Here is a 19,929-nt window from a genome sequence, read left to right on the forward strand (position 1 = left end):
AGAGGCAGGGCCTTTAGGAGGTGACTAAGTCATGAGGGCTCTGCTTTTGTGAGTAGGATTCATGCCTTATGTAAGAGGCTTCACACAGTGTTTGTCCCTTTCTGATCTTCTGTCCCTTCTGCCATGTGAGGACATGGTGTTCTTCCCCTTCAGAGGATGCAGTGGTTAAGGTGGCACCTTGATCTTGGACTTCTGTCTGCAGAAGTGTGAGAAAACAAATTTCTATTTTTTATATGTTATCCAGTCTCAGGTATTTTGTTATAGCAGCAGGAGCAGATGGATATTCTATAAAGGGGGTATATAAAGATGCGGTAGGAGAAGTGCAAAGGAGAGAGATCAATTATGTAGAGGGAAGCAGGGGGGGCAGTGTGAAGGAAGGCTGCCCAGAGAAGAGGTAATGTTCTGCCAAAATATGGAAGGAAATGTAAGACTTTTTCAGGAGCTGGGTGAGAGGAGGAAGAGAAAAAGCAGTCCAGATGGAGGGAATAATGAGAGTAAAGACACAGAAGCCTGAACCCACGTTGCTCATTTATCTGCACCTTAGGGGAGGGAAATGTGAATAGTGCCTCTGGAGATGTGGGTAGGAACCACATTATCTAGCACCTTAGGCTACGTTAAGAACCTCATCCTGTGTGCCAGTTTTTTAAGAAACATTTGAAGAACATAGGTGTTCTCAAGTAACTCAAAAGATATAAACCAATTATACACATATAATTGAATATTATTCAGCCTTAAAAAGGGAGGACATTCTAACATATGCTACATTGTGGCTGAACGTTGAAGACGCTATGTTAATGAAGTAAGTTCATCACAAAAGGACAAATACATGAGTCCACTCATATGAGGTACCTAGAGTAGTCAAATTCACAGAGACAGAAAGTAGAACACTCATTAATAGCAGAGAGGGAAGGAAGTAGGGAAACAGGGAGTGATTGTTTAAAGGGGAAAGAGTTTCACTTTGGGATGGTGAAAAAGTTCTAAAGATGGATTAGTGATGATGGTTGTAAAACGATGTGAATGCAGTTAATGCCATTCAATTGTATACTCGAAAAGGGTTAAAATGATTAATGTTATATCATGTATATTTTGCCACAATTTATTTATTGATTTCTTTAAGATGGTCTTGTGCTGTTGCCCAGGTTGGAGTGCAGTAGCATGATCATAGCTCACTGCAGCCTCGACTTCCTGGGCTCAAGCCATCCTCCCACCTCAGCCTCCTGAGTAGCTGCGACCACAGGGGTGCACCACCACATCTGGCTAATTTTTTTATTTTCTTGTAGAGACAGGGTCTCACTATGTTGCCCAGGAAGGTCTCAAACTCCTGGGCTCAGGCATTCCACCTGCTTTGACCTCCCAAAGTGCTGGTATTACAGGTGTGAACCACTATACCTGGTTTACCAAACTGTAAAAATAAAAAAAAAATAAAATAAAGAAGAAATTTAAAAAGATACAGACCAAGCATTTAGAAAAATAATTCAAAGTTCTTCTTTCTTAATCTATTAAAGTTCAATATGTAATTTCTTTGCTTAAACTGATCATAATGATTTGCTTCTGTTATACAATAATGACTACCATTTACCGAAAACTAGCTCTTTGCTAGCAATACATCCACAGAGATCAGGTTCAAGGAGGTCATCTAATTGGTCCAAGACACACAATAAGGAGTGTGTGTGTGGGGGTCGTCATTTCTAGGACTCCTACAATTGGAAATCAAGTCTTTTAGGCTCCAAACACCTTGTGCTTTCACCAATCCCCAAGCTGCTTATCTTGCTACTTTTTGGGATATGTCAACATTTTTCTTAAAACAACAAACAAACAAAACTTCCCGATCTGAAAAGAAAGTATTGTTTGGTGTTTTCTGGGTTCAGAAAATGTATGAAGCCAGAGGCACTGCAGAATGAAATTTTCGTTGAGTGTTTACTATTGATCCACATCTGATACTTTTGAAGGGTTTTGGCCCCCTGCAAGAGAGACTAAAAGAGCATTCAAAATTAGTCTAGACACAATGTACTGTAACTACTCGGCCGGCCACCTGTAACAGAGGGGAGGAGGGTCTGCACTTATGTTGCGGCGGTTATCCGAAGAATACGGCCTTCCAGCTCCTCGGCCACCAGACTCCCCACGCCCCAGGTACTCATCCCGCGGGGAGACCCGGCGCGTGCTCTTGCGCAGGCGCAGAGCGACTGTCACTCAGCGTCTATGGTTTGCCGCCCGGCGCTCGGGTGTCCCGATGTAGTTCCACCGGGTTCTCTTTGTCCGCCTCGGGCAGGGGGGTCGCCGCTGCCCCTTCTCCAGGCCCTCTCTAACCCCTGCCCAGGCTAAGCCCGGCGCGGCCCTACCCTCTGACCCCGCGTTGCACAATGCCCGAGCAAAGTCTCCAGGGGTGTGAACCCCGGCGTCCCTGCCCCTGGGCGGGGACCGGCGGCAGCCAAGCGGGGAGTCGAGGCGGCGAGCGTGCAGCTGGCCTAGTCTGCGGTCTCCGACTCCTCGGGTCACCTGGGAACCGCAGCTGCAAGCCCCCGCGCCGCTAGGCCCAGCAGCCAGGCCCACGCCGCTGCGGCAGCCATGGCGGAAGTTCATAGACGTCAGCATGCTCGGGTTAAAGGAGAAGCCCCCGCGAAATCCTCCACACTCCGAGATGAGGAGGAGCTGGGGATGGCGTCGGCCGAAACGCTGACCGTGTTTCTGAAGCTGCTGGCCGCCGGCTTTTACGGCGTGAGCTCCTTCTTGATCGTGGTGGTGAATAAGAGCGTGCTCACCAATTACAGGTAGGGCCGAGGCGGCGGCGGCGGAGGCCGCGGAGGAGGAGCGGGCGGCGGCGGCGGCGGCGGCGGGGCGCCGACTCCCTGGACTTTGACTGCCAAAGTTAAAGCCGAACAAAGTTGGGCGGGAGCTGGGGAGGGCGGGCGGCTGACGCGCGCGGCCCAGGCGGCGGAGCGGCTCGGCGCGCGGGCCTGGGGCAGGGGTCCGCTCTCTGCGCGGAGCTCTGGCCGGCCCGGCACGTTTGGGGCTCGCCTGCCATGCCCTCGGTGCACCGCCCCGAAAACCCTGCCCTTCAGAGAGATGGAGCAAAGTGACTCTTTTGGTGACTTTTGAGCCCTTATGTTTGTCGATCAGGGAGGAGAGCGAGGGAAGCCTCCCTCCTCAGCAGCCAGGACAGGGAGCCGGGGCTTCAGTGTCCCCTGCTCCCTCTGACAGCCTCTGGGGACGTGCGCATCCTCACCCTGGCGGACAGTTATTCCTTTGCTAACACTGGGACCCCGAGGCAGAAGTTGGTTTTTGTTTTTTTTTTAAAGGTATGTGAAACCGTTGGAGAGATCTGTATCTTCACTGCCTTGAGAAATCCTTTGCAGGCAGCGGGCTGAAATGGTAGACTCGGACAAGATGAGACAAGCGGCCGCCCGAGGCTACATCAGCGGGGTGGCCTGACAACCCACAGGCAGGGAGTTTTCTCCCAAGATTTTTGTTTGATTTAGGGGCGGACGTTGGTGTGGCTTGTATCGGAATGCCACATTAACGTTGCCGATGTGCAAATTGAATTCACGGAGCTAAGTCAGGTTTGTTCTGACCTTGTTTTTCCTTTGCCCTTTTTTGTAGATTTCCCTCCTCACTATGTGTTGGACTTGGCCAGGTTAGTTAGAATCGTCACCATTACGTGGTTTATGTTGTTAGAACTTCTGTGTGTCTTTATGTGTAGAACAGTGAATCTGTGTTCTCTGTTTACAGATGGTGGCCACAGTGGCAGTTCTCTGGGTGGGAAAGGCGCTCAGAGTAGTCAAGTTTCCTGACCTTGACAGAAATGTACCTCGAAAGGTAAAAGAAGAAAAGCAATACTTTATTTTGTGAAATGAAGTCGCTATGTATTAATATATTTTATCAGTGCCTTGCGTATTTTAAAAACTGCAGCCTCAAAAATGCCCAGTCTAGAGTAGTTATAATGAATGTAAAGAATAAATGTAGTAGGCCTACAATCTCTTTAAACTTAAGAGAAAAAATAACGTAGGAATATTCTTTTGTTTTTAATTAATGCACACTTGTTGAGAGTACAACAGTTTTTTGTAGTTTCTGTATCCATCTAATCTAGCCCAGGTATCCTGCATTCATTATTCTTTGGGTTTATTTTATATTCTTCTGTCTGCCTCTGCTTGACTCCAAATGACGATGAATTGCCTTTACTTTTTCTGCTGACTTTAGAGCCATGGGCTCTAATACATGATCATATTTTACAGCAAATAATGTTTCTCTCTCACATTGATCATATTCATATTTCTGTCTTTTCTCCCTGCCTTCCTCCCTTTCTTTCCGCCATAGTAATGTTGTTTATCCAAGGAGAAGTGTTGTTTGGGTGTTTGGGGGTCAAAATTGTGTATGAGAACTAATCTTATGTTTTAAGTGGAAAAAATTTTGATCAAATAAAATTGTTTCTGTTTGAAAGGACCTTGTTTTAGCTATCTTTATTATTGAGTTTTGTTATCCCTTTTTAAATTTTCTAGACGTTTCCACTACCTCTACTATATTTTGGGAACCAAATCACGGGACTGTTCAGCACAAAGAAACTGAAGTATGGATAACTTTATTTTACTAGTGAGGTTAATATAATGTATTCTTAAAATTGTACTTGAATGTCAAATATTTAACACATTGTTATTGATTCTGGAAAAAAAATGAAAGGACCAGAAAGCTTCTATTACTACTAAATAATGAAGGTGGTGCCAAAGGTTTTAGTTGATGCTGTTTTCTTTGGAGAGAAAAGGAGTTTTTTGTTTTTGTTTTTTTACCCCTCATTTTGATGTCAGAAGTCTTAAAATGTTATAAAATGCTATGATAGGAGATTTTTATTATTTTTCTAGAGCCACAATAGTGAAGATAATATACTAGGCTTCCGGGATTTCAGTTCTTTAATATAGCTCTTAAATATTTTAGGCAACTTCCACACAGCAGTATTAGAGGGTAGGCACAAGAACTTTTGCAGTCTTTCTTCTAATGTGAAGTAAAGTAACATCAGATAGAACCCTGATAAAAATATTATTAATATCTTACCCATGGCATGATAACTGTAGAGGCAACATACTTACTTTCAGAAAGAAGCAATAGCTCTCCTCTCCGTGGTAACACTATTTTTCCCTCTAACCTCCCAGTTTCTGGCTTCTGCTCTTATTGTAGTGTACATATCGGGTGTGTGTGGTATTAAAACAACACAAATAGAGAAACCATTGAACAGAAACCCAGTGGCTTCACCACTACCACACAAGCTAAAACCCTGGCATTATAAAATAGAATGGACAGATTTCTGAGGATCAGGGACAAGGTGTTTTTCATTTCTTCTTTTAAAACCTAAGAAACCTGACAGAATGACCAGGATGATATCTCTGAAGAGGGTGCCAAGGAAGTCACATTTATCATGGGTGGGACATTCTTTTCCATTTCATTACCCACTGAGAAAGAAATGCAGGCCTTCTGCAAAGTGCTGCTTGTATAGAGTTTGCTTTTTTTCATCCATCTCATCCAACCATTCATTCACACCTATCTTTGATTGCCAGCTAAGTATAATTCACTTTGGAGTGAGATAAGATATATTCAGAAATAACTATATTGCAAGAGGCTATATGTTTGATTAGTACAAGCAAAATGCTCTGGGAATTTAGATGAAGACAAAATTAGATCCACAAAAGGACGGTCAAGACATTTCATGGAATAAGATTTTCATAGATGGTTTTTGGGAGGTCTAGTGGGTGGGAAGGGAGGTCAGACTAGTGAAAAAATGAGAAGGAAGCCTTTTTCTATTAAAAACTAACATGTTTACAGCTTAGAGTATTTGCGTAATTAGCAGAATAAAGTTTTGTAGTTAATGTTTCTCACTTCTAGTAGTTTTTTTAAAAGCAACTCTTTTAGGCTTTCAAGTAGGAATTGTTTCTAGAGAAAAGCAAGGGTTTAACCATAAATTAATCAGTATGGAATTTCCATAATGGAAGAATATAGCATTATTTTAACTACCAGTTTGGAAAATCTTAGTTTAAAAAAAAATGTTAAATTCTATTTTACCTAATTATCTTTTTTTTTTTCAGCTTGCCAATGTTTACAGTTCTGAGAAGGTTCTCCATCCTGTTTACAATGTTTGCTGAAGGAGTTTTACTCAAGTGAGCTAAGTTTTTAATATATCTGTTCTTTAAATCACCTTGAAAAGGTACCTAGCATATGTGAGATATTAAATTATTTGTCTTGTTCCTACCTTACCTTTTGAGAAGTTGAAGAAACCCTCTCTCTTGGCTGCTGGAATTGATAGTTTGTGGGAGTGGTAGTTGGGAAGGTCATGAATTGGAGTTGAAAATCTATCTGAACATGAGATTTACTTTCTAGAATTTCTGTGCTACTGCCACTGGGAGAAACTGGATCAGAAGCATAGGTATAGGTTTTAAATAGCGTTCATATCTTAGCTCCTTTTACTACAAATGAATGTGACATTTTTCTGTTAAAGAAATTCTGCTTTACAAAAATTCAAACTCACTAATAATTGGTGAAAATTTTTAAAATGGGTATAATAACTTATATAACAATGAATTTTTGCTTCATCAAAGGGGTTCTTTTAAATATCCAGTTTCTCAGAAATGTTTAAAATATAATTGTTTATAGCTTTTGAGAAAGCATATCACACTTTTTGCTTCTGTTGTAAAATGAGTGTGTGAATAAAGTCGTGTGTATTTTAAAATTTTTTTATTTTGTAGGAAGACTTTTTCTTGGGGTATTAAAATGACTGTATTTGCAATGATTATTGGAGCCTTTGTAGCTGCCAGGTAAGATGTGGGCCTATGAATAGCACATTATAAAATATCAATAATTTTTGATAATAAATGATTACTTATGAATAACAATTTTTTATAGCCTATATAAGAATTGTATCTTTGAAAAGCGTATCAGTCTCTTGAAAAGCTTAAGTCTTTTTGGCTGTATTAGGATAAAGGTTGACAAAAATAAGATTCTTGGGATTGTTAAAAGTTAAATTGATGTAATTTAGAATTTGTTACTGTCGTTTTGCTGAGCACATAGCATGTGCCACACAATATGTTTGACATTTTACACATCTTATTATGTATTCTTCACAACACCTCAGACAGGTATGGGTATAATTTTCCTATTTTATAGTTGAAGAAACTAAAAAGTTCAGTAACTTGCTTAAGGTCACAGAGCTAATGGCAGAGCTGAAATTTGAATCTGTGGCTTTCTTCAGAGCCTGTGTGTTTTTATAAACCATGTGGCATTTCTTAATTTTGCATGCTGCTAAAATTTTGCATGCTGCTAAAGAAAAGCATGTCTCCTCTTCTGTGAGGTGAGGAAAATGACTATGAAACATTTGCTTGCCTTTTCAAATAATGAATAATAACATTGTTTTAATTGGCCTCACGTAAGCTATAACACAAATGCCATAACTTAGATATTCTATTAGGTTGTTAAAGCTTTTTCCATTTTTCTTAAGTTTTAGTTTTGTTTTTTTTTTTGAGACGGAGTCTCACTCTGTCGCCCAGGCTGGAGTGCAGTGGCTGGATCTCAGCTTACTGCAAGCTCCGCCTCCCGGGTTCACGCCATTCTCCTGCCTCAGCCTCCCAAGTAGCTGGGACTACAGGCGCCCGCCGCCTCGCCCGGCTAGTTTTTTGAATTTTTTAGTAGAGACGGGGTTTCACCGGGTTAGCCAGGATGGTCTCGATCTCCTGACCTCGTGATCCGCCCGTCTCGGCCTCCCAAAGTGCTGGGATTACAGGCTTGAGCCACCACGCCCGGCCAAGTTTTAGTTTTAAAATACATTAGGAAAATGTATACCCACAGACCGAGAAAATTATAATGATTGCTAGAAGTCTTCTACAACATTTTAATCAGCCCAGGGCGTGCATGTATGTATTTGCTAATGCCACACATTCTGCCAGATGTATGTTTTCCATCAAAGAGTTCCAGTGTACTTCATGGATTGACTCGTTTACCTTCATCACATTCCCGTAGTATAGGAAGAAAATATTATCAGTCCGGTCCTATTTTACAAGTTCAATCTCCAAGTAAAATTTCATTCTAAAAAAAGGAGGGTGGCATAATTGGTTACTGGAAATTGGCTATATAGCTAACTGCTTTTCCTTCTATGTCCTATTCCCTCCTTGGAGAAAAAGTCTATACTAGCCTCCTACCTTTCGTTTTAGAGATGCCCTGCTGGTCTTGGAAACATTTCCTTGAAGCTGATGGGATCCAAAATTGTACCAAACAACAGGGGTTCCTTGGGGCTTTCTTGGGCCTCATTAGAAGTCTTGGTTCCTATGCAGTATCTCTGCAAAATCATAGTCTGTGGAGCCACTCTTTTAGCTAGGGTGCTGAAGTATGCTGAAGGCATACCTTTCTCAGATTTTCATTTATTCTGTTTAATTTACTGAATTCTTATCTGGTGCCTGGTACTCTTAAGTTCCAGAAATTTTTGGTTTCCCTAAACCCCCAAGTTATACTTCACAGGTTCATTGAGCAATTATTTAAGTATTTGAGTTCCTGCTATGTGCTTAGACATTGTTCTAGCTTGATCTCAGAGCTAACCATGATCCACACTTCAGAAATTCCACCCAGGGACCCAACTACCTATGCAAGATTGTCCTGCCTTTTGTGTGGACCTTCAGAAAATGACTTGTTAACGGCCTGTCCTTTTGGTTTTCTTGTCTATGAAATTGAGCTCTACCTGCTTCTGCCTGCTTCACAGATGTACTTAATGGTAATTTGGTGCTTGTCATCTGTCTTTGAATGTCGAGCAGTGTGCTATTAAATGACATGATTGATTGTTGCTAACTATGTGTTTAAATGTTAGTGCCTCTTATTTCTGAGGAATCCCTTATTGAGGAGAAATTGCAAACTGTGACCAGAAATCAAGAAATACCAGTAGCTGATAAAATGCCTAATATTCACTTCCCTAGATGAGAATATGTTCTTGTAAATGTTTTAGCTCATATCTATTTAAAATTAAATGTGTGTTCTTTAAAGTCAGTTGTTCTTAAAGTGTTGCTTATGTTTTGCAGCTCTGACTTGGCATTTGATCTGGAAGGATATGTTTTTATTCTGATAAACGATGTCCTGACAGCAGCAAATGGTGCATATGTAAAACAAAAATTAGATTCAAAAGTAAGTAGCAATCTAAAGCTTCTTTAACAGATGTGTACTGATGTTGGGAATGTCAGTTCATCGGAGAAAAAATGTACTTTTCTCCTGGTAAGAAAGTACTTACCAGGGATGAGAAAGACATAGTGGCTCTGTGAGGGTAAAATTCCTGTACTTTGGTGTTCATAGAAGAAACTTTATTTTTTAATTAATTAGCAATTAGCTTTTAGTCCAGGCTTTTCTGGGATTGTGTGAATTTTGACTTCGTGTGGGGTAGGAAAGGTAAAGCGTGTTCACTGAAGTGTCTTTAAATGTTCATGGCTGTATTCTAGAGGACTTTCCGGGGATCTGGGAGGCAGAAAGAGAACTACCTGGAAACCTTTGGGCAGACTTGAAGGGAAATGAGTGTTGGAAGGGGCTGCAAAACAAAAATGGCCTTTATGTATTTGCCCTATAAATAATGGGAAATTTTAGGGAGCATTTGGATCTCTGTCTCTCTCAGGGGCAACACTGTGTTTCTTGGCCTTGGCTTTACCAGATATTGTTTGTTGTTTACTATATACTTTAAAAATGTTATTTTTAGATCAAGCCAGATTATTAGAAAGCTGAGTATTTGAATCATATTGTTTTTGCAACATTATGTTATGAGATTATATTACTGTAAGAAATAACTAAATGGACCTCAACTTTATATATCCTAGGGTTGCTAATTGAAGGAATTGTCTTTGATATCATAATGTATCCTATATGAGGACCCATATGAGATGCTTATCTTAGATGTCACCATAGTTTTTCCTGAGCAGCTGGTACATTTTTATCTCATAATTACTTCTTGTAACTGACCATGACTTTATCTTATTTTCCTATCCATCTTTTCTCTTTAACGGCTTAGTTTTTAGTCTTTCCTATTATATGTACAGTATTTCTGAAACTACTTAAGCTCCTTTTTGGGAGCTTAGATAATAAATAAATACAAGTGTCCTACCTGCTTGATAGTACTATTAGTACTTTGAATTGACCTTGCCTTGGCCAGGGACTTTGCCTGCTCCTCTAGAAAAGAAGTATAGATTGAATGTCTATCCCAGTAGTTTTCATTATTTTGCAGATAGATAGTTTTTTTTTTTTTTTTGGAATAGCCTCAAAGAACCAAGGACAGTGTTGATTTGTTTCCAATGCATTTTCTTTAAATATGCATGTCTTGGCCTCCATTTATTTGCTTTGATGAATCTATATGATGGTTGCATTTTAATGGAAGCTACTAGTAAGAATTTTTATCTTTTTAAAATAGCTGGAGAAAAGGTAGCAGTTAGTGATTGGTCTTACTCTTTTCTTCAGCCCATTTGCTACTTTGGAAAATAGATACTATTAATGACATTTTATTTGTCCAGTAGCTTCAGTTGTCTAAAACAGCACTGTTCAATAGAATTTTCTGTGACATCAGAAATTTGTATTTCTGTGTTCCATTAACTGGTCATTAGCCATGCATGGCCCTTGAGCACTTGAAAATAACTGAGAAACTGAAATCAGTAGTTTTACGTGATTGTAATTAAACTGAAATAGCTACTTGTGGCCAGTGGCTACCATATTAGTACAATCTATAGTACATCCTAGAACCTAGAAAAAAAAACCAAGAACGTTTCTGAGTATTTTATTCCTAGGAGAGCCCTTCAGTTTCTCACTTAGAAATGACTATGACTTATTTGTAGTAGAACTTTTAAGTTCATTGATTACTTCTCGTAGCTCATATCTTACAAGCAACAAACTAGAAGGTAGAATTCTATTTAGAGGCAGAGAGGTTTACCAGCAGTATAAAAGGTCAGCCAACAAGAGAAACAGTCGAATTATAAAAGACAGAAATACTGAAGAAGAAAAAAAGATGTAGGGTCTATTAAACAGCCGTAAGGGCAACACTGAATAAGAACATACTACATAAACATAATAATACAGATTTTTGATGCATAACAGTGTGTCATAAGACATAATAATACATGTTTATGATGATGCCCTAAATCTAGTTTTAGTCAGTGTACTTTATTTAAGGAGGCAGGGAGAAAGACATTCAAAACAGTTAAAATGCATAAAGAAAAACAGAAGTTTTGGCATTTAGGTTTTTGCTGTTTGTCAGTTACTGGATGGTGTGTATCTGTGTGTACATGTGTGTCTCCATGCACATCCTGTACTTCCTGGATAACACTCAGGCCTCTGGCTGACTGGGCACCTTTCTTAAAGGTTGTTCCAGTATGACTTTCTTTTTGCTGCTGTACACATGAGGCACACCTTTACACTGATACTTGTGGTGACCATAAGCAGTCAGTTACTTGGTTTATCCCAGAGGCAGTAAGGCAGTACGGCCATGCTGAGGTGCTTTTTTAAACATCAGGAGTTTTCTTGTTTTGTTTTGTTTTTAGGAGTAAAGAAACAAAAGAATGGCTACTCCATAGGCAGGGCAGCCAATCAGGAGTTTTGTTACTGATATATCAGGACTGCTTACAATCATAGTCCATTGAGTATTAGTCATATGGCGTAAAGATTTTGTGCTGCATTTTAGACCTGAATGTAGCTATCGAATTTAAAACTTAACTTTATAATACTACTTAAAATAATGCATGTTTATGATAGAAGTAGTAGAAAACGTGGATAAACAAAAGGAAGAAAACATAAATCTCCCTTAATACTATCATCGAGTGAGAAGCACTGTTTTGGTGGATATCCTTTATTTTGTGTGTATGTGTGTGCACATTTATCTGTATGTTAAAATTTTAAGCAAAGGAGGGATGATACATTTTCTAACTTGTATTTTTCACTTAGTACCATTTCTTAAACACCTTTCTATGGCAGTCAGCATCATTAAACATGTTTAGTGGCTGTGTAATGTTTTATTGTACAGCTGTGTTATAGTCTAGTCACTAATCAGCTAGTTTTCCTTTTTTTTTTTTTGAGATGGAGTCTCACTCTGTCGCCCAGCCTGGAGTGCAGTGGTACAGTCTCAGCTGAATGCAACCTCTGTCTCCTGGGTTCAAGTGATTCTTGTGCCTCAGCCTCTTGAATACCTGGGATTACAGGTGTCCACCACCAGACCAGTCTTAAGTTTTGTTTTAGTAGAGACGGGGTTTCTCTATGTTGGCCAGGCTGGTCTCAAATTCCTGACCTCAGGTGATCGCCTGTCTCGGCCTCCCCAAATGCTGGGATGACAGGCATGAGCCACTGCACCCAGCCTAATCAGCTAGTTTTCTGTTGTTGGGTATTTATTTCCAATTTTTCAGTGTTGCTTTTGAGAAGGCAGTTCAACTTTTCTTATCAGTCAGTAATCTTTCAATCACAGGAGTTAGGCAAGTACTATGCCCCCATCCTTACCACTCCCTCACTGTCCCCCCTTCCCACCTCTCAAACCCTGGTCCGCGTTTTCAGGAGACTGCTTCATGCTAAATGTTCCATAAGTGTGTGAATCAAAGGTGGACTCAGAGTTCTTATAGGCTCCCTGTGTTTGAAGATGTGTGTTGTCCTTTGTTGCTCCCTAGTAGTTAAGAACCCAATGAGTCATACTGTGTTCTGGGAGTTGTAGTTATAGTAATCTTAATCTTCATTGTACTTCATGTGCACATTTTCAGAAATACTTCACTGAGAAGTGCTGTCCGTTATTACTGGTCTAGGCCTGAGTCTGTGTGTCTGAATCTGGCCATCTTTTTTTGTTTGCTTGCTTTGTGCTTTTTGTTTGTTTTTTTTTTTGAGCTAGGGTCTTGCTCTGTTGCACAAGTTGGAATGCAGTGGCATAATCAGAGCTCACTGTAGCCGCCCTCGGATTCCTGGGTTCAAGGAGCCCTCCTACCTCAGTCTCCTGAGTAGCTGGGACTACAGGTGCATACCACCATTCCTGGCTAATTTTTTTTTTTTTTTTTTAATTTAAGATAGGTTTTTGCTCTGTTAACCAGGCTGGAGTATAGTGGTACGATCTCAATCTTGGCTCACTGCAGCCTTGAACTCCCAGGCTTAAGTAATCCACCCACATCAGCCTCCTCAGTAGCTGGGATTTAACAGGCATGTGCCACCATGCTCTGCTAGGTTTTTTTTTTTTTTTTTTTTTTTGAGATGGAATCTCACTCTGTCATCCAGGCTGAAGTGCAATGGTGTGATCTTGGCTCACTGCACCTCCACCTCACAGGTTCAAGGGATTCTCCTGCCTCAGCCTCCCTAGTAGCTGGGACTACAGGCACCCGCCATCATGCCCGGCTAATTTTTGTATTTTTGTAGAGATGGTTTCACTGTGTTTGCCAGGCTGGTCTTGAACTCTGACCTCAAGTGATCTCCCTTCCTCAGTCTCCCAAAGTGCTGGGATTATAGGCGTGAGCCACTGTGCCCGGCCGTTTTTGTATTTTTTGTAGAGACAGTGTTTCACCATGTTGCCCATGTTGGTCTTGAACTCCTGGGCTCAAGCAGTCTATCCGCCTCAGCCTCCCAAACTGCTGAGTGTACAGGTGTGATGAGCCACCATGTCCAGCTTCATCCATCTTTCTTATATGACACTGCTAGGCTTCTAAAAAGCCCAAGACATACTCAGTGGCTCTTGATTCAGTTCTGGAAAGAGAATGGATTCAGAGGGATGTTTCGATATTGGTATCGAAATACCAATATCTGTGTGTGTCTGTGTGTGTGTGTGTGTGTTCAGAATAACCTCTTTTCTCCTAGCTATTTTGAGGCAGTCAGTTGTCATTTTTTATTTCTCTGACCTTAAGCACTTGAGGAATTTATTTCAAGTAAGTATAAAATTTTGTAAGGTGCTTTTTTTGGTCTTGAAAGTTTAGGTTATTCCTTAATGTTTGCAAAACTTCTAACTTAATTCATTTGCTGTGTATGTTGTAGGGGAGGGTGTGTGTGTTTGTGTATGTATGTGTAGTTTGAGTGGTATTTTGTACTGTGTTGTATCTGCTAGAACCAAATGCAGATGAAACACCTAATTATTTACTGTCCTAGGAGCTGGGAAAATATGGACTGCTCTATTACAATGCATTGTTCATGATTCTGCCCACCCTGGCCATTGCGTATTTCACAGGAGATGCACAAAAGGTAGGATTTTCTAATTATGGTTTAATGGTTTATGCTGATGAACTGCATTATTATTTATGATAAAAAGATAGACTTTGTTGTTCAAAAGAAATATGCTTATTAAGTGACCGAAAACTGAGCATTTACTCTTTAAATTGCTGATGTCATGCTAACCTCTTTTCTTGGCGTAAACATTGGATAGTACTAAGATGACTCAAAATAGCCCTGCTGTCAACATAAAAATAGTGCTTGCCAGCTAGTGTCCTTTTCTTACATGCCAGAAGGATAGAGGAAGGGAATTTTTACATTTCTGCTAAACTGTAAAATAGGAATAGTAGTAAACTATCCTTAAGAAACAAAAACCTTGAAATAGTAAAATTCTCCAAATCCTAAACAAAATGCTAGGCGTTGCTAGAGGTTTTCAGTTTTAGTGTACAATTGTCATCCTGGTTTAACTCCCAACTTGTTTTTTTTTCCTTCAGGAGATATTTAGCATTGTTTGGCGACTTAACCATATAAAGAACAACTAATATAGTAGTTTACCAATTTTCTACAAATGTCTAGCTAAATAAATACAGAATAGAGTAGTAAAATAAATCTGGAGAAGAATTTTTCTCTAAAACAAGCCTATATAGGAGACAAATTGATAACATATTGTTAGAATTCGCAACTTTCTGCAAACTAAATGGAAATCTAGAATTATGGCAAAGATTCTGTACCAAGATTCCTTCTAATGATTCCTCTGGCTAGTAACTTCTTCAGAATAAGTATGTTGGTCATTTACTCTAAAGACAGTGATGATTTTTACAAATTTGTGGGAGCTAAAATAAAAGAGATTTTTAAAAGCAGTTGGACTGTTAAATTGTTTTTGAACCAAAGGCAGGAGACTGACAGCTTATGAAGCTGTTCCCCTCCGCCCCCGCCGTCATACCTCTTTCTTTTAAAGAACTGATACAGGTCATCTTGAATGTATGTGTAAACGTTTTAATGAACTGTGACCTACCTGTCAGCAGGCCTAAAAATGACACCAAAGTAGGAAACAGTTATTTCTCTAATAAAGAGTATTGAGTAAGTATTTTGTGGCTGTGAAAAAAAGTGGTACAAGAAACTAACATTTATTGAATCCCTATTATGTGTTAGTCACTTTATATATTTAATATAATGTAGTTTTTATAACAGTCAAGAAAATTTTAATTATACCTATTTTACTAATGTGGAAGGACAGGTTCAGAGAGACTAAGAAACTTGTCCAGTGTCATACTATTGGGAAATAGGGGAGTCAAGATTTAAACCCAAGCCTGACTCCAAAGGCTGTGGGCTTTGGAGCAAGACTAGTGACTAATAGAAGCACCCCTCACTCTCCAGCTTTGGGACGAGAATATGGTGTGATATATGGTTCTAAATCTTGAGGCCAATCTGAGAAAGCTGGAAGAATTAATTTGCTTAGGGAACGTATACAGTTTCTTTTAGCAGACATTGAACCAAATGGACTAAGAGAGCAATTTGTATGGCCCTTTGGAGGGAGAGTAATCTAGGTCAAGGAAGAGCAGGTTCCAAGTCCTGAAGTGAGAGTGCTTAGCATTTTTTAAATGGGCAAATACCAGGAAAAGTCAAAGTGGGCCTTGAAAAATGTGGAGGAAGAGAAACAAAATGTACATTCCGGGTAGAAGTAACAGCATGAGCACAGGCACAACTGCAAAGACCAGACTCTTCAAATTAGAAGGTAGAAGTCAAAGATCTTGGAAACATTAGCAGAGACCTTAGAGAATGTCTGGTTTGAGCCTCTTATTTCGTAGATGGGGAAACTGGACCCCAGAGAGGACTAGAACCTAGATTGTTTAATTCTAAGCAGGTGCTATTACTATTCCCACCATACCACACCCTGATTCCTTCTAAATTAGGACCAGTGCTAGACACAAGAATTTGACATTTACTTTGCAGGTAGTGACAAGTCCTTAAAAGTTTGTGACAAAGGACTGGGTGTGGTGGCTCCCACCTATAATCCTAGCCCTTGTGGAGGTGGGCAGATTGCTTGAGCCCAGGAGTTCAAGACCAACCTGGGCAACATGGCAAAACTCCATCTCTACAAAAAGTTCCAAAAAAATTAGCACGCATGGTTGAGTGTGTCTGTAGTCCCAGCTACTGGGGAGGCTGAGTTGGGAGGATCACTTGAGCCCAGGAGGTCGAGGCTGCAGTGAGCCATGATTGTGCCACTGCACTCCAGCCTGGGTGACAAAGCAAGGCCGTGTCTCCAAAAAAAAAAAAAAAAAAAAAGTTTGTGATATAAGTGGTACAGTGGGGAGAATTTAGGACTCTCAGAATGCAGAAAACTAGCTACCTCCAGTTCTATGCCTGACCACCATCTGACTTTGGATAAGTCCCTTCTGCTCTCCCATTTAGCTTTATCATGTGTAAAATGAGTCTCTAGGTACAGCCCTTTCTGGGGTTGAGACAGAATTTCTGAGGAGTAAAAGCCATGGCGTTGTGGAAACAGGCAGCTATTCTCACAGCTGGCATGAGCCTAGTACTCCCCGATAATCAGTGCTGATAAACTGCTCTCATTTGTTGGACTGCAGACTTTCCTGACCAACTTTGAATGGGGGCCATTTTGAATGGAAACTTTCTATGTATTGAATGAAAAGATTTCCAAGATGAATGGTTAAATGAAAAAGCACAGTGCAAAATGGTGCATATGGTATCCTACCTTTTGGGTAAAATAAAAAGGAAAATAAGAATACCTGTCCCCCCCCCCCACACACAATTTTTTTCACTTATTTAAATAAAGAAACTCTGGAAAAATATACATGAAACTGATAAATAAGTTTTGTGCATATTGTAGGAACAGGGTAAGTAGAACAGGAATGGGAGGGAGACTTCTCAAACTATTCATCTTTCTATATTTTTTTGATTATAGGACCACGTAAATGTATTTAAAAACTATATCAAAGGAACAATAAGGAAAAGATAGTTTTTCTATAAATGACTACTATCCTGTGATGAACCTTAAATTTGAAAATAACTGGGGACAGGGCACAAGTCAGTTTGTTATCATCCGAAGTTGCAGACTCTTGACCCATATTGCCAATTGAAGCAAAATTGATGCAAATTATTCTGAAAGTCTCACTGTTAAATTTAGTAGGCAGAATTTAACTTTGTTAGGACAAGAATCCAATAAAGGGGCTCTGAAAGATCAGCTCCCCAGAGAGCTAGGAGTTGGATACAGCAGTTGATGAGTTGATACAGCCTTTAAGCAAGAATTGGAGGCCAAGGATGAAAAAAATGAAATTATAATACCATAAAAATTTAAAGGAAAGTTCCTGTTGAAAAACTCATCCCAGTGAGCACATAATGCAAGGTCTTACAAAGCATTTTGAGAAACCTAACGTGTGTGTGTGTGTGTGTGTGTGTGTGTGTGTATGTATGTATATGTATGTATATACATATTTAAAGTGTATTCAAGGTTCTCAAAGTTCTGGGTTTACCAGAAACCAAGGAACAAATAAATATATTCAGCACTTAGTTTTTAAAACATGTATCTTCTAACTTTAAAACATTTTTTAAAACTATGCCTCATGCAAAAACGAGCTTACTGTTAATAAAAGATACTAGTTAACATAGATAAAGGCAGAGTAGACATCACTTGACCAATGACTTTCCAAAGCATCAGTACAGATTGTGTTTAAACTTACTAATTGCTTCCTCCAGATGGGAATTTTTTTTAGTACAAAGCCAGTGATTCAGTCACAGGAGTTGGAGCTTGACTTTCTGGCAGCACACCCCGATAGGTGTTCTCACATAGGGATGGAAGAACAGACCCCCTTGCTGTAGATCTCACAAGGCTAGTTCTGTGGTATGCTGTATAATGTCTCCATTATATCACTGGCTAAATTACATGGTTTAGGGGAGTTATAGGAAAAGTTGCTGCACAAATTGTCTGCCTGGAGGTGTCTCATACTAAGCATTGCTGACTAAATAATGAAGTAATTTTAGGCTGTTGAGTTAGCCTGTTTAGAATTATTCATCTTTTCTGGATTGCTCTGTGGAGCATACAGATTGATTTTCAGATTCTGAATTATTCTCACCACATACAGACAGATTTCTTCTGTTTTCTGGGCCTTGGTGTTCCCATATGTAAAACAGGTGGGTTGGATCAATTATTCTTTAGTTATGAATGAGTAGATCTTTCTCTTTGCCTGTATATTATTTGACTGATACTGTTTTGTTTTTAACCATTCTTACCTCTGAGATATCTCTTTTTAAATAAGAGCATGTGACCTACTTGGCAAGCTGGAATATGTAGTTTTGACATGACATGTAGGTTTTATTTTATATAGGTGGCACCACTGACATTATCTTCTTTCTGCCTTAGCAAGTTTCCTAACAGTTTACTTTCAGATAAGGATTCAATTTTTTTCTCAGTAATTTTTCAGGGAAAGAATTTTCAGAATAGAATATCATTTATTAATCTTTTTTCTTTACCATGACGTGCAAACTCAGTGGTTTATTTTTAGACTTAATAGTAAACAGAGATGTATTAAAACACTAAGAAAATATCTGTCACACTTTGGATTTTAGTTCAGATTTCAGATGAGTTGATGACTCTGCTTAGCAAATTTCCGGGACGTGGGGATTGGTCGCCTCAAGTGGACCTTGAAACTTTTCCATACTTCTAAGTAGACTAGGGTTGGTAAGTTATAAATTGGTGCTAAGTTATCCTGTGCTCATTGTAGATATTACCAAGTAGTCACAGCACTTTCTTGCTATGCTTACACATAGACTAAGACTGTTTACCAAGACAAGAGTCTAGACAGCCAGAATCAATTGATCAGAGCTGGTACAAAAGACAAAATCTGATTGCATCCCTGGACTAGAGTTTAGCCTTTGTACTGATTGTGTAGTTTTTGTGCTAATCTTACTCAGATACTCCCTTTCTCTCTTAATTTCCTTAACCTGGGCAACAAAAAAACCAAATTTTTTAAATTAAAAATTTTTTCAAATATTTTTATTTAGCTAAAAGTTTTAAACAAAATGTCTAGTTATACACTGTAACTGTGGTATGTAAACTACTCTTATTTTACACATAAAGACAAAAAGATGAACCAATAAAAAATAATACCTACAACAACTTTTCAACACATTGACAGTACAGTAAGGTATCAAGAGAAACAATAGAAAATTAAAAAGTGAGGGGATGAAATTAAGGTGTAGAGTTTTTATTAGTTTTCTTTTTGCTTATTTGTTTATGCACACAGTATTAAGTTGTTGTCAGCTTAAAATACTGGGTTATTAGGTTGTGTTTGCAAGCCTCATGGTAATGTCAAATGAAAAAGTATACAACAGATACATAAAAAATGAAAGGCAAGAAATGAAATTATGCCACCACAGAAAATCACCTTCACTGAAAGGAAGACAGGAAGGAAGGAAAGAAGAAAGAGAAGACCACAGAACTACCAGAACAAAATGGCAGAAGCAAGTCCTTACTTACCAGTAATAATATTGAATGTAAATGGACTAAACTCTCCAATCAAAAGACAGGGTAGCTGAATGGATAAAAAAAGAAGAAGAAGAAGAAGAAAAAGACCTAGTGATATGTTGCTTACAAGCTTACAAGACACACACTTCACCTGTAAAGATGCACATGGACTGAAAATAAAGGGATGGAAAAATATATTCCATGCCAGTGGAAACCAGAAAAGAGCAGACATAGCTATACTTACGTCAGACAGTATAAATTTTAAGACAAAAACTGTAAGAAGAGACAAAGAAGGTCACTAT

General features: G+C 39.4%; 1 protein-coding gene across 6 annotated transcripts in view; it reads left to right on the plus strand.

Moving 5' to 3' along the window:
- Positions 1 to 2,174: 2,174 nt before the first annotated feature.
- SLC35D1 (solute carrier family 35 member D1) overlaps positions 2,175 to 19,929 on the plus strand; it is a 57,311-nt gene continuing 39,556 nt past the window's right edge. For 2 of the 6 annotated variants that reach the window (XM_005543102.5, XM_045369214.3), the window contains exons 1-8: positions 2,175 to 2,768; positions 3,598 to 3,631; positions 3,727 to 3,813; positions 4,494 to 4,561; positions 6,066 to 6,137; positions 6,723 to 6,791; positions 9,036 to 9,138; positions 14,083 to 14,175. In XM_005543102.5, coding sequence (XP_005543159.1) covers positions 2,566 to 2,768; positions 3,598 to 3,631; positions 3,727 to 3,813; positions 4,494 to 4,561; positions 6,066 to 6,137; positions 6,723 to 6,791; positions 9,036 to 9,138; positions 14,083 to 14,175 — 729 coding nt within the window. In that variant the 5' untranslated portion in view covers positions 2,175 to 2,565. Of the gene's footprint in view, positions 2,769 to 3,169; positions 3,297 to 3,597; positions 3,632 to 3,726; positions 3,814 to 4,493; positions 4,562 to 6,065; positions 6,138 to 6,722; positions 6,792 to 9,035; positions 9,139 to 14,082; positions 14,176 to 19,929 lie in introns of those variants that run through there. The other 4 variants (XM_005543103.5, XM_074004336.1, XM_074004324.1 and 1 more) reach the window with 3 other exon arrangements.

This window comes from Macaca fascicularis, chromosome 1 (genome assembly GCF_037993035.2).
Source record: "Macaca fascicularis isolate 582-1 chromosome 1, T2T-MFA8v1.1".
NCBI classification, from domain to species: domain Eukaryota; kingdom Metazoa; phylum Chordata; class Mammalia; order Primates; family Cercopithecidae; genus Macaca; species Macaca fascicularis.